At 43.1% G+C, this 13969-nt stretch overlaps 1 protein-coding gene across 1 annotated transcript; it reads left to right on the top strand.

Annotated features, from left to right (window-relative positions):
* The first annotated feature begins 7089 nt into the window (after window positions 1–7089).
* LOC136431321 (uncharacterized) lies at window positions 7090–13520 on the top strand. Its single transcript, XM_066422647.1, has 7 exons — window positions 7090–7742; window positions 8335–8431; window positions 9510–9649; window positions 10258–10455; window positions 11335–11481; window positions 12020–12153; window positions 12643–13520. Exons 1-7 carry the CDS (start codon window positions 7221–7223, stop codon window positions 12659–12661), a joined length of 1257 nt encoding a protein of 418 aa, XP_066278744.1. The 5' UTR covers window positions 7090–7220; the 3' UTR covers window positions 12662–13520.
* Window positions 13521–13969: the final 449 nt, after the last annotated feature.

Here is a 13969-nt window from a genome sequence, read left to right as displayed (position 1 = left end):
TCAACTTTGTTTGTGGTTGTCGCTGCCGAGGTATATTCAAGTCGTGCAGTTTATGCCGTGAACAAACTTTGCAATCCTTCTAACGCATGTGAATGTTTCGACTTGGTCAGATAAATTAAGAGAATGGCCGTCAATTTTTTTTTTTTTTCATAAGTGTGATGAGCGAAAGCCAATGCGTAATCATACTGTTTTCTACATTATTTCTACGGTCCATTAAAATGACAGGAAGGTCTTAATATTTGTGCTTTAGATTATAACAAGGACACGTATAATAAATTTGCACAAGGACACAAAGATTTCAAAAACATAAGTACCGCTGGCGTACCTTAGAAAGCCGGTAGCGGACTATTATCGATCTTGATCTTTGTTTTACCCAAGTCTATTAAGCTAAAAACAAATATCTTTCCACAACCTCTCAAGTTATGCTGTTCACAGACACGCACGCACATACACACAAACGACAGCGAACACATTGCCTTCTTGGCAAGGATTATGATGGAAACAATCTCAAGAAATCTTCACTCTTGCATGTTGGCTGAAAGAATCCATTTTGAAACTTCCATCTTGCCTAAATGCTGATATTTTAAAAACAGGAACTCCGCATTGATGTGTAGGAACGTATGATTGTATATACCACGGCGGCAACAACAAACATAGTAGAGATATGAATCGGTTGACATGCACGTCGACACGTACATATACCAGAGGCCGTTCATAAGAGAGAGGTTGAATATAACCACCCTGAGGAAAGAATCAAACCATCGTCCAAGGATTCCTGCCGTAGGTCCTGTTTCGTTGGTAGTCACTGTTGCTGTATCCTAAAATGCATTGATACATTAGGTTGTATTATGCTAATGTCTTTGTTCACTACTTTTTTTGCAGCGCGCATGGTGTCGTCCCTTTTGGATTTAGGGTAAACAAAACGACATAGAGTGGCGACAAAGCCTTAATGAATGACCATCTTAATAAGAGAAGTAACAAATCAAAAACCGGTAGCACAAAAAAAAGACACGCCGTACCTCCCAAGACAGACACGTTCACAAACACCCACCAAACCTAGCCTCCATAGCAGGCTCTGAACCGGCCTTTTGGGGGGCTAAATAATACACCTTTTGCAGCCAGCCCGTAATCATCAGCCACCCCCGTAACCAATCTACCGGCAAAATGGTTACGGGGGTGGCTGATGTTTACGGGCTGGCTGCAAAAGGTGTATTATTTAGCCCCCCAAAAGGCCGGTTCAGAGCCCGCTATGGAGGCTACACCAAACCCTCCTATCAGTATGACGTATCAAATTAAAAGGAAAACTTAAAAGGCGAAACCAGAGCGAGGGAACCAAGAGCACAAACAAGCTCAAACAAACGATTCGAGAAACAAGACAATTGACAATAATAAACCACAGCGTTAGACAACCTCAGAAATCATTAAGGTAGCAGACCACAGTATCTGGCCTTTAAGGTTTCTATAGTAAAGGACCACAAAGTGACCGACATCGACGTGGATGAGATTATAGTAGGGTACCCTGCAAAATCACTAGTACGATCTAGAAAATAACTGAAAACAAAAAAAAGTTATGGTTTTAAAACAATTTGACGGCCACTTTGATATGGAGTCATGTGGGGTCATACGGAACTGCAGCCGACTCACCTCGGCAGGCAGCAGCAAAGGTCACGCGCAATACGCTGAATGGTTAAACTTCACGATCTCACTCGTACGATCTAAAAGCCCTATTATTAAACTGCAATACAGTAAATTCGTGCCTCGCAAGCATTCACGTCAATGTTTAAACATACGCGGTTCAACATTTAGGGTGCACTCTTTTTTACCGCTACGTCACAATCTCCGGGGGTCCCGGCGAAATACTGTGTGCAGCTGCCTCAACATTTCTAAATCTTAAAATCGGACTCTTCGTCCCCATTGTTACCCAGCGGACTGATTCACACCACGTTCGGTAATGATTTAAGCATGGGCGGGCGTGTTTTGGGGGATATATCAGAGCCCCGCCTCCCAAGGGCTCTTAGCATCCCGAGTGCGCGTAAATGATAATGATGTCGGATCCATGTGACCCATTAAATATTGGCCGTTCTGTCGACCCTTTAAGGCACCCATAGTATTAATGGGGCTGTATATACATGTAGTTATGGGATCGGTCTGTTAATTACACTTGGCGGGTGAAACTAAAGGGATCACCGTGTAGCTTATCCTGGCCTTGCGTTGCTTTTGCGAGCTAGGAAATTATCACTCAAATGTGGTAAACAGTGACATTAAATGTCAGCCTAATAGAGATTACAACAACTAATGTATATCCAGTTTTCCATGGCAACGGGTTACTGACAGGCATTTTATGCAAAATTCCACTGCACGAAATGGCCTCGTATCCCGGCGTATACGTACAGGGATTCCTCCGGAAATATTCCATATCCCGGTGCGGATTTAGCGTATCCGTTAGTTAGTTAGTATAACGGATACGCTAAATCCGCACCGGGATATGGAATATTTCCGGAGGAATCCCTGTACGTATACGCCGGGATACGAGGCCATTTCGTGCAGTGGAATTTTGCATAAAATGCCTGTCAGTAACCCGTTGCCATGGAAAACTGGATATACATTAGTTGTTGTAATCTCTATTAGGCTGACATTTAATGTCACTGTTTACCACATTTGGCGCGGATTTAGCGTATCCGTTAGTTATAACGGATACGCTAAATCCGCACCGGGATATGGAATATTTCCGGAGGAATCCCTGTACGTATACGCCGGGATACGAGGCCATTTCGTGCAGTGTTCATTAATTTATTTCTAAACTAGGATGTTTCTAAGATTTTCCTGCTCAACCACAGTAGTTTTCCTACATGTATAACAATATATGTAGTAAGTTAACTCTCATCCTACCATCAATACATTTTTACGACGAATCTTGCCGTATGGGGTCCAAACGGACTCCACTTTGTTTTGCTCATAAATATACTTCTGGGGGTCCTTTTTGTACTTAGTGTACATATACTGTTACAATAATCTTTGGAAAGTATTGTGCCAAGTTCTGGTGTCAATAATAAATGCTAATTATCATAAAATGAGGAGAACCCTCATTTTGCCCTAAAAATCTACAATAATCCCTACAATGCCCTATCATTTCAATCAACAACAATATCGTTCTAAAAGCTTAATGATAGCATAAGAATGTTGTTGAATAAGGAATATTCTAAGTGAGACGCTTCACAGGTTTTGCGTCCTTAAGAGGCGACACCTGGTCAGGAGCAGTCCACGTGACCTCACAAATCACCTGTACTCTATCACCTGTCCATAGAACCGTATTTAAGCTTCAGAAAGCGTGTTCTCTAACTTGTCGATCAGGCCTAGAGGTCTGGCCCTGCATGGGCAGTAACGGCCCATGGGACATTGTTCCCCGGGTGTATATTTTTCTTGTATTTTCAGTGCAGCGGGACCCAGGACCATTATATCCAGGGACACGCTAGCGCTACTGCCGTCTTCTATCCCGTGGCCATACCGGTTGACAACTTCAGACGTTGGTGATTCCATTACGTCGTCCAGGTAACTGAAGGTCAGCGACGTTGTATCAATAAGTATTGTCAATAAGCTAGTTCGGAGTTGCTACTACGCATGTGCAGTGTCAAAGGTGAAGGCCCCCGGCTTGAAAACATTGCTCGTCTCGACATGGTCTTGATTTGCATAACAACGCCCCGCTGGGTTTTGTTCACGTCTGGGGGGCCTTCACCTTTGACACTGCACATGCGTAGTAGCAACTCCGAACTAGCTTATTGCATGTTACTTGAGTGATGGCGTGCGCGGTTGCCCAAGCGAGTGATCCAGCTGTTTTTACTACTGATCCAACTGGTCTTTATTTATTTATCTATTTGTTTCATCACAAGACAGCTGGCTTGCCCCTTCAACCTATAAAAGTTTCTTTTACACGAGAACCAAGCATAAACAGGACATGACACGTTACATTCAGTCAGATCTAGACAAAAGTGAACAATATTCAGTAGAATAAAATCCGATATGTCCCAACAAAATCATCGTCCATAGTCTTAGCCTATTCAAGTTTAAAATCAAGAAGAAACGTCGAATAATTTTGAGCTGTTTGTGAAGTATTCATGATTTCTATGAGAATAAAAGGCAAATCAGATTTTTTCGGTGATTGGTAGTTAATTGTATTCATTTATTTATGCCCTTTTCTCTGTTTGTGCCCGCAGGTGAGCTATGTAACGGCCACCCTCGAACTCGATCCAGAAGGAATTCACTGGCATGGCTAGAGTTAAGAGGTGAGATGAAATAACGATCCGTGTAGAGAATACGACAACTCGGTGACTCACCGCCTAGCTGTGTGAGACAACGTGAAAAAACATATCTCACAAAGGCAGCAGCCAGCCTGATTTTTTTCGTCATAAGAATTTTGATTGACGAAAACAATTTACCGGAAATAATCATCTTCGTCCCATTCCCACCGCATTGTTTTCCGTCATCTTGTACTGTAAGATCGAATGATGCACGCAGGCAACACTAATATATTTTATGGTATCGGCACAGAAAAGAAGTAGTGAGTTTAGCACAACAAAACTTTGCTGCGGATATACAGAAAAGCGGTGAGTCGGAAAAAAACTAACATTTTGAACACCGGTCTCGAATGTGCCCTGTACATGTAGTAAAAATAATGATTCGTTGTTTCCCCTGGTAACTTTCTCCCGTTACTTCGCTGAAGGTGGTCGAAATAGCCGTCGCCATCACTATTTCTAATTTAATCGCGCATTACATTGTTCGAATTACCATGACGTGGCGTGGACGTCGTGCCCTGTTGCTGGTATCAAACGTTCTTTATCATTTTTCGAGGGAACACAAAGCGCGTGTGAGCTTGAAAGTTTGATAGTATCCACAAAAATTACCGCACTTCTGATAACTATAGATTCTAAAGTATTTCAGACTTTTGTGTCTTCTTTGGTTGCTATAGCGGACGCTGAACGGGTTGCGGGGGGAAATACACGTAGTCACAAAAACGTCAGCTTGGTGAGACCGGTCAGAAATGTAATGGGTACAGGACGCATGACGCCAAATTTTCCCGCCTACTGGCTTAATTCCGGGTCGTTACTCCTGTCGCCAGCGGGCATTAGAAAATATCCAAATCGGCTCTTCCGATCCCAAAATGTCCGCAGATTTACTAGTTTTCTTTGCAAAATTCCAAGCTCTTCTTATATCTCTACACACCGATTTTTAAAAATGACTGAATATTCAAAATCCTTGGACGTCATGAGTAACAAAAATTCTGTCAAATGACGGAAAAGACGGATGATGGCTAAATTTAACCGTTTTGTTGACCTGAGTCACATGTAGTTCATATGTAACAGCTTTCCCTGATACCTGAGCAAACATCTTAGACTTTTAACCTTTGTTTACTGGTTTCAATAAATAAATAAAGATAGATAAATGATTTCTCTCTTTGTGCCCGCAGGTGAGCTACGCCGTGGCCACTCTCAGAATGCAAAATATCTTCACTGGAGTCATCGTGGAAGAATTGGAATGTCAACTTAAATATTTCATAGTATCAGCCCGTACATGGTCTACATAATATATCTTTTCCACAGGCTCACAAAGGTATAAAGGGCTTTGTATTGGACCGTAACCTTGATCCAACTGAGGGAGCGACCATTCACGTGGACGGGATCAATCATGACGTCCCAACAGGCGGGTGTCAGTCGTTAGCAATGCCAGCAACATTACTAGAATCAACTATATGATAGACTGGGGGGGAAGGGAAGGTGATACAAAGAGAGGACAGTAGCGCACACAGTGGTTTAAGTAGGGTGGCTATCTGGATTAGAAAATCTACAGCCTTCTCTAGAGACGTTTGGGGCCGCATTCCTTTTGCCACAGCGCCGCCATGCGGTAAGCAGTGGCAGAGCATACCAGTGCACCCTGATAAAGGGAGCGGCTCAGCCGAAACCGTAGTTAAGGGTTGAGATAAAAGAACTTCGCTTGAAAATGTTTTACAGACCTGATTAATCTATTCATGGCACGAAGATACAATGTCATGTTTCCATGGCATCAGTTTCAGAACGTTAGTTCCACGCACAATTTCACGGTATAGTTGTTTTATATAACGTTGTTTTGTCGCTTGAAGCAAAAGACGGTGAATACTGGAGAATGCTGGTCCCTGGTACCTACACTGTCACTGCTTCTTACAACGGCATGACCAGAAACAAACAAGTGACGGTCTCCACTAAAAGAGCACGGACTCTGAACTTCACCATGGATGTCTACAGGAAAACGAGTCCTTTATTCGTAAAACCCAGACGACTACAGTACCTAATAAAAATCCCGTTTGAAGGCACCCGTTTTGCTTCCACAAGTTTTTAGTTTAGATCTCTTTTGATACCTTATATGTTTGGCTCCAAATGTCTGCAGCTCCAAATGTGCAAAATGAATGGCTGTGGTCTTTATCATACTTGGAGACGCATGTCATTTGTTTATAATTTTTACAAACTTCATATGTGCCCCAAATGCTACATTTGATATTTCTTTTACACAGCCAGTTTTAAGTATTAAGAATACCTCCGATGTGTTTACGCACGATTTGGCGAGCTCCAGACGATTGAGTGATTTACTTAGTACATATTCAACGGTGTTTACCACCAGCTCTGTACAAAACAACTACTTGCCTCACTTTGTTCAGTTCAAAAGACGAAAGATAAGACCAAATTTCCTCGTTCTTTCCTTTCAAAGTATCGGCCAGGAGCACCCGTCTGAACAAAGACAATGGTGTTTACCACCAGCTCCGTACAAAACAACAACTTGCCTCACTTTGTTCAGTTAAAAAGACGAAAGATGACACCAAATTTCCTCGTTCTTTCCTTTCAAACTATTGGCCAGGAGCACACTACTGAACAAAGACACTGGTGTTTACCAGTTGCTGCCATGTTGACGTTGTGATGTGAGGTGCGCAGTGGCATTGTTAAGAATTGATACCTTATACCTGTACTCCCCAACCAGTCAATGTTACTGTGCTTTGCGACGGCAGCGACGCTGATCATGTTACATCTCCAACCAATGAAGTTCGCAAGATGAAATAACATTACCATGAACTGTTCCCTTTTACTTACTAGGAAACATTGCTATTGCGACTGTTGCAGACGGTGATGCTTTTGGGGAGCAGAAATCGACTTTATCGATCTGCAATCACTTAAGTAGTCTATTCTTGCTACAAACTGGCCATGAGCTCGGAGAAGGTTGTGTATGGAGGCGAGGTTCCCACCCGGGGCCGCCGAGACCGACCCGGCGGGGTCCGGCCAGTGACGGTGGCCGTGGCGGCCATGGCGGGGGTGCTGGTCGTGGCGGCCCTCGTCTTTCTCGCTCACGAGGTCAAGCATGTCCGAGAGAAGTCCACTCAAGAAGTGTCTCAACTGAAAGACCAACTGCGAGATCAATTGGCGAGGGCAAATGACCAACTCTCGACGCTGAAGGATCGTACCTTGGCCATGGAGATCAAGCAAGACGCCGATGGTAGAGACAACGAGGAAGCGTCCTCTCACAAGGAGGAAATGACGGCCATGAAAATCCAACTGTCGTCCCTGCATACCCAACTGGACAGCGAACGTGCAGAAGTGTCGTCCCTGAAGACAGAGTTGCAGAAGGAGAAAGCTGACGGGGCGTCTTTGAGGGAGCGGTTGGCTGTGCTGGAAACCAAGTTCCAACTCGGGCACGCTGAGGAACAGCAGTTTGGAAACTTTCGAGAGGTAAGTTTTTGCCAGTAACTTGCTGCATCTCACCGTGCTTGGCCCTAAGTTCAATGAAGCGTAAATAGGTTCCTTTGTTTAAGTTAACAATGGCTTCTTAGCCTTAAAATATTAGCACTGGGTCTTTAGTTAGAAGGAAGTAGAATTTGACATGTTGTTCCATTCTTGTGTAAAATACTCACAACATACAGCAATGTACGTAACCAAGCTTTTAGCAAAATATCTAGGCCAATGGTAGCCTCCTTCGCAGACTTCCCATAACGGCGGCGTATATATCGCGGGGGGGGGGGACTTTCGCTGCCAAGGGAGTTATGTAGCCGAGGGACGACCACCTTTATATAGGATGGCGGTCACCCCTCGGCTGCACAGCTCCTCGGCGGTGAAACTCCTTTGCGTGCGCCCCCCCCCCACAATATATACACCGCCGTTCAAGGAAGTCTGCGAAGGAGGCTAGCCCAATGGATTCTTTTTTTATTGCTTTGTAGGGGTATTACGGTAATTAAGATGATGATTATGAACTCCACGTATTTACAAGAGCCAACATGAACAGCTAGATAGAAAGTCTAACACTAGCTTTACCCTATTTCTTAAGGACGGGAAGCCGAACCAAGCTGTCAGTGTCTCTGGACACAACGCCACCTTGCGGAGGTACAGGCGATCGCCCACTGACTCCTTCACGTCACCTGGCGGTATGTAGGATATTACACTTTTGTTTGGACTTGATTTGAATACACGTAAGATGTATCGAGAAGTATGCCTGTTGATTTAATTACCTTCGCCAAGAAAGCTATGTTTTGCCCAGCGTGCGTTTGTCTGTATATGAACAATCGAGAATGCCTTGGTGGATTATTTGGTATGTCGATGGTCTTCATTAAACCTCGAAGTAATTAGATTTTGGACCCCCTTATAAATGATCAGGATAGTTTATAGATCCGCTATGTTGCATTATAAAACTCTTTATCATGTTTCGATTACACACTGGAGCAAATATTCCAATGCTGGCAGGGCCTGTCCTCAGGAGCCCTACATCTTGTGGTCAAAACACAAAGGGATAGCTAGAACCTGTGTACAACTTGTTTTTGATATGTGATTAGCTTAAGTGATGCTTGATATAGTGAAATAGTAATTAAGAAAATCGGAATCTAATTTGCATGATTAATTGAGAGATTTTATAAAGCCACCGCATTCCATGACAGGACTATTAAAGAATGTAACATATGTAACTGAGAAATAGAGGGACATTGATTGATAAAAGTTGTGCAAATAAGAAATGCCGAATTTGCACACTTATTGCCACGGGAAAATGCTGTAATTCCATTTTGGTAAGTAACTGGAATTTAATACTTTTGTGTCTTATTTGGGTGGAGAGGATGATCAACTGATGTTATTTAGTAATACGAAAATGATAACTTTATTTGCATGATTTAAGAGAAACATAATATATCAGTCGTAAAGGTTAAAACCATTTGGCAAAGGTATGAAGTCGTGGAACTCTAGTTTTGTATTATGGTGGTATTTATTTTTTCTTATATCCATACTTTCCACATCGTCGAATTGTCAAGTTGGCGCTATTTCACATACACTTTGGGTCAAATTCACTTGGCAATAGAATTTTGGCCGATATTTCTTCTTATGTCACGTTTTATATCGGCGTGTTTGAGTCTTTGTATTTTGCTTTTTTCATGAAACGTAACGATTTGAATAACAGAATAACCATATTTCTGTCCGAGATAGCAATGATATAAAATTTCACTGCAACTGCCGCAGGTCCAATTCGGGGTCCTGAAGTACCGGCCGGACGAGACGGGAGGGACGGCCGTGATGGTGTTCCCGGGACCCCTGGGACCCCCGGCCCCCCCGGGCCTCCTGGTGGATGTGGAGGGTGTGGGGAGTCATCTTGCTCCAAGGTAACGTTAGGGCATTCGTGTGCTTACAGACGCATTTTCTGTACATATTATTACGTTTGTGAAGGTTAGACGTCCATGTAACCAATATATAAAGAGAATTCAAACTCTACAACTGGATAAGAATACGGAGATTTATTTCCGGACGTTTCGAATGACATCCATTACTCTTCTTCAGCGTCACTAAAATGAACTAGCAGAACTAACCAGTACTTATTTACAACAACTAGAAAAACCGGCTTTACAGGGCAAATCATACAGTCATGCATGAGAGGTATTGAAATGTAAAACAAGATGGGAAGGTTCCTATGGTAAGACAACACCATAGGAACAGCTATTGTCCTTTGGTTAGGGGGAGGGCGGGGTCCCAGGTACCGGAGAGTTCTACGCGGAGTCCTCCCTTCCTGTTTAGGGTGGGGCTGTAGATCCTCTACTTATTATTATTTGATAAATATGTTTGTTTTTGTGCTAACTATCGAACTGGAGCTCGAGGCGAACTTTTTTTTTCGATGAGTTACTTCGAGCTACACGTAACTTTGGGCGACTTCGTGCCGTTGACAATGGATAAATACGACGAAGTTTATCATCAATGATTATGTCACATCGTATAGCGGCTGTGTACTGCAGTACCGCTAGGCATGGAGAGCGGAGCTATTCCGGATAGCCACATCACGGCGTCCACTACGCACCTGCATTGTGCCACCAACAAAGCTCGGCTTCATTCCCCGGAAGAGGGTCAAACAAGTCAGGGAGGATTCGCCGGAGCCTGGTGCGCCAACCACCCGCTGAACACCAACCAGTGGCTACAGGTGAGGGGACACTGCACGGTGTAGCTTGCTATATTGCCAATCCTATGTAATTGTGCCCTAGGTAGTATAACGTATATGACGCATCTGTTGTTAGATGGCGTGTTTTTTATTTATCTATATGAAATCGGTTTTCTTCCTCTGACATTCATATTTTCATCAAGCCGCCGTTGATTGTATGAGCTTAGAAGACAACTGTCGACAACATGTCTACACGTATTTGACATTAATCCGCCGAATTACATAAATCCACCACTTTGAAAATCAGTGGGTTTGAGAGATCTCTGCTGCACCCACGGTAGTCTGCGGCTAGAGGTCGGGATGGTTGGGAGTAGACTAGAAAGCATTCGGGGCTCATTCCGGAGTAATTCGTGTACTTGTTAGGAGATGATCGGCGCATGTTCGGCGCCAAAGATAGGCGTGGCCCAAAAACTGGTCAGACTTTCTCCGAACTTCAGCCGACCTGAGTCGGCTAGTGTTCGGGAGCCATGTTCGGCTATGTGTAACCTGGGCTTTAGTAACCGGTCACAGTTATTACATGAAACCTGGTAACATATTGAGTGAAGAACTTGACGCCAGATTGAACAGGTACACTGACAATCGTACCAAGGGCGTAACGGCAGAGTGTTCGACTCAGAGCCAATAGGGCCCGAGTTCGAATCCCCCTGACGCCACCGATGCTGTGCCCTCGGGAAATGCACTTAACACGACTTTCCTCACTTCGCCCAGGTGTATACAAATAAAAAAAAATGGGTATATTGTTATTTGTACGTGGCACTGTTAGTATGAGTTATAAAAACTTGAATGCAGTGACAAGTCCTTGTCCGTCAAAAACCGAATAATAAAAAAATCGTACCAAGATACCGTTTTCCTCCTGTTCAGGTTGACGTGGGAGCAGAGATTACTGTAGCTGGAGTCATCACCCAGGGCAGGCCAGTAGCAAATCAGTTTGTGACCTCCTACAAACTACGCTTCAGCCGAGATGGAAGCACGTGGTCCACCTACCTGGACAAATTCGGGCGGGAGAAGGTTGGTAAACCTTGTCTTCTGCACTAGGGTAAACTTTTCAGAAACAATAGACTTTTCCCTCGTACGTGTATGATCATTTCTCGTATTTGTGGCGAAAGTGGTAGAGCGCGCGGCTGTCAAACAATGGGACCCGGGATCTTATCTTGCAAAGAAACTTGTCCGAACTTGCGCCCCGACGTTGTGCTCTTGGGAAAGGCACTTAACACGACTTTCCTCACTTCACTCAGGTATAAATGAGTACCTAGCTCATCTAGGGTTAGGTCCCTCGGATAGGACGTTAAATGTATGTCCCGTGTTTGGGAAGAGCCACACCCCGCGCACGTTAAAAACCCACCACACCTTTAGAAAAAGAGTAGGGACATGCCCCGGTGTGCGATGGTCCAAATCTTACAGTCAAGTTGACATCTTGAAAAGGTGATAGTCACCTGTTATGTTGATCCTTCCACAAGTCTGGTAAATCTATATAAAAATAAAATTTACGTGTGGTGTTGCGAGTTACTTGTTTATTTACTCATTCTCATTCACAATACCATCCTAGGTCCTCTCTGGCAACTCTGATCAAAACACCGAAGTGCGCCACCTGTTGGACCCGCCGGTAACTGCACGTTACGTCCGGTTCTGGCCGCAGACATGGCATAATCACCTCAGCATGCGGGTGGAGGTCTTGGGACAGTAAGTACACAACTGGAGTCTTCGATCTGTTTTATGTGAATTTTTACAAGGGGATTTGAAATACTAGTAAGTGATGTAATGTCCCAATAAAGGCATTATTTAAAAAAAAATCCGTTGACATTGTACAACGACAAAGTATTTTTGGCTTAAGTGATGATTTACATAATCTTACGCTGATGATGCAAATCTGGCGCTAGATTCCATTGTTAATGAGGAAAGTTTATCAAACCACTGATTTCCCTAATGGGACCCTGAAACACAACATAAGTAATGACAAAGAGATGAATATCGATGATATCAATTATGCATATGAATACCTTGTTTGCATGAATAATGACAAAATACAATAATTTCATCGTGGTTAATGTTGGGAAATTCATTCTTGCAGCATTTAGAAGTTAAGTACACAAAAACACTAACAAAGACCGCCGTCGCCATGACCACGTCTTTTTTATTGTCAATCTTGTTTTTCTTGTTTCTCCTCTGTAGGGACTGCACCAGTGGCTAGACTCCACATGAAGAATTGTAGCTTTTCAAAGCTCAGATTTGCACATTACAAGATATCTGCGCTACAGTTTTAAGTCAAACATGAATTTCCTTATTTCAGTTATGATAGTTTACAGTTAGAATCCACACCAAATGTATTTCCTTCACTGTTTTATAGTTCTAAACTTTGATCTGTCTACACTGAGAATAGACCAGCCCGGTGAGCCCTATGCACGTCGGTAGCCCCCATGCATCAGACACTGATGCCCGAACGATAGTCATCTCCATGAAAAATGGAGATATAGTTTTGGGTGTGTCTGTCTGTGTGTTTGTGTGTGTGTGTTTGTGTGTGTGTGTGTGTGTGTGTGTGTGTGTGTGTGTGTGTGTATATGTGTGTTTGTGTTTCCGCACTACTGTAGTCAGCATTACTCAAGAACCTCAAGGATTACGATGATATTTGGTATGTGGGCAGGTGCTATGAAGCCGAAAGTCAAGGTTGATTCCCTGTTATGTGACCTTGGTGTTGCAGCAGAACTTCCGTTTTTGTATCTTTTGACCTGGACGTGCTATGGTCTTTATTTTCGGGTGGCTGATAGCTTGTGATGTGATATAGAAGTGGTGTAGGTTTGGGCCTCCTTGTTTGATACTGTCTTCATCTACCCAATCAGCTTCCACACTACTTTAGTTTTTATCAAGCTAATCCTAAGCTTGCTGAGTATCATCATGCACTGAAGTACGTAGATTATCATATTCATAATCAGAAGATTTTATATCACAAAATTTTGACTAATAATGCATTATGTATGTACACAAGATGATACAATCGGTACTTCATTTGTGCAGAATTTAGGGTAAAAAATAAAGCAGAATTTTCCACTTAATTTCATAGACTCTTTTATTGCAACATTTTCTGTACAGCAGTAGCTTTATATAGCTTTACATAAACTCAAAGTCTATTTACATCATATCATACACGATAAAGGAAAAAAAAATGTAATTGACCTGGACTAGGGGTGGCTACCGGTACATAAAATTCAGGTCCGGTCCAGGTCCAGAGGGTCAGGTCCAGGTCCGGACCTGTACCTGTACCTGATTATAGTAGTGTCGCAGTACATCATATTTTGGATAGCGAGACACACGTAAAAGTCTCCAAATGTCATGTCTGGAACGATATAATTTCTTAGGTTTGCATTTGGTCTCAAAATTATAACTATACTCTCCTCGCCGTCTGTTTACTCATCCTTTAAGTGTTTCTAGATATGATTCACAGCTAACGTCTTCGAAAACTACTCGTTAAATCTGCTGTTTTGTATCTTCTTAGACCACTTAA

This window comes from Branchiostoma lanceolatum, chromosome 3 (assembly GCF_035083965.1).
Source record: "Branchiostoma lanceolatum isolate klBraLanc5 chromosome 3, klBraLanc5.hap2, whole genome shotgun sequence".
Classification (NCBI taxonomy): domain Eukaryota; kingdom Metazoa; phylum Chordata; class Leptocardii; order Amphioxiformes; family Branchiostomatidae; genus Branchiostoma; species Branchiostoma lanceolatum.
Note: the sequence above shows the minus strand (reverse complement) of the source record. Positions and strands in the feature narration are given on the sequence as shown.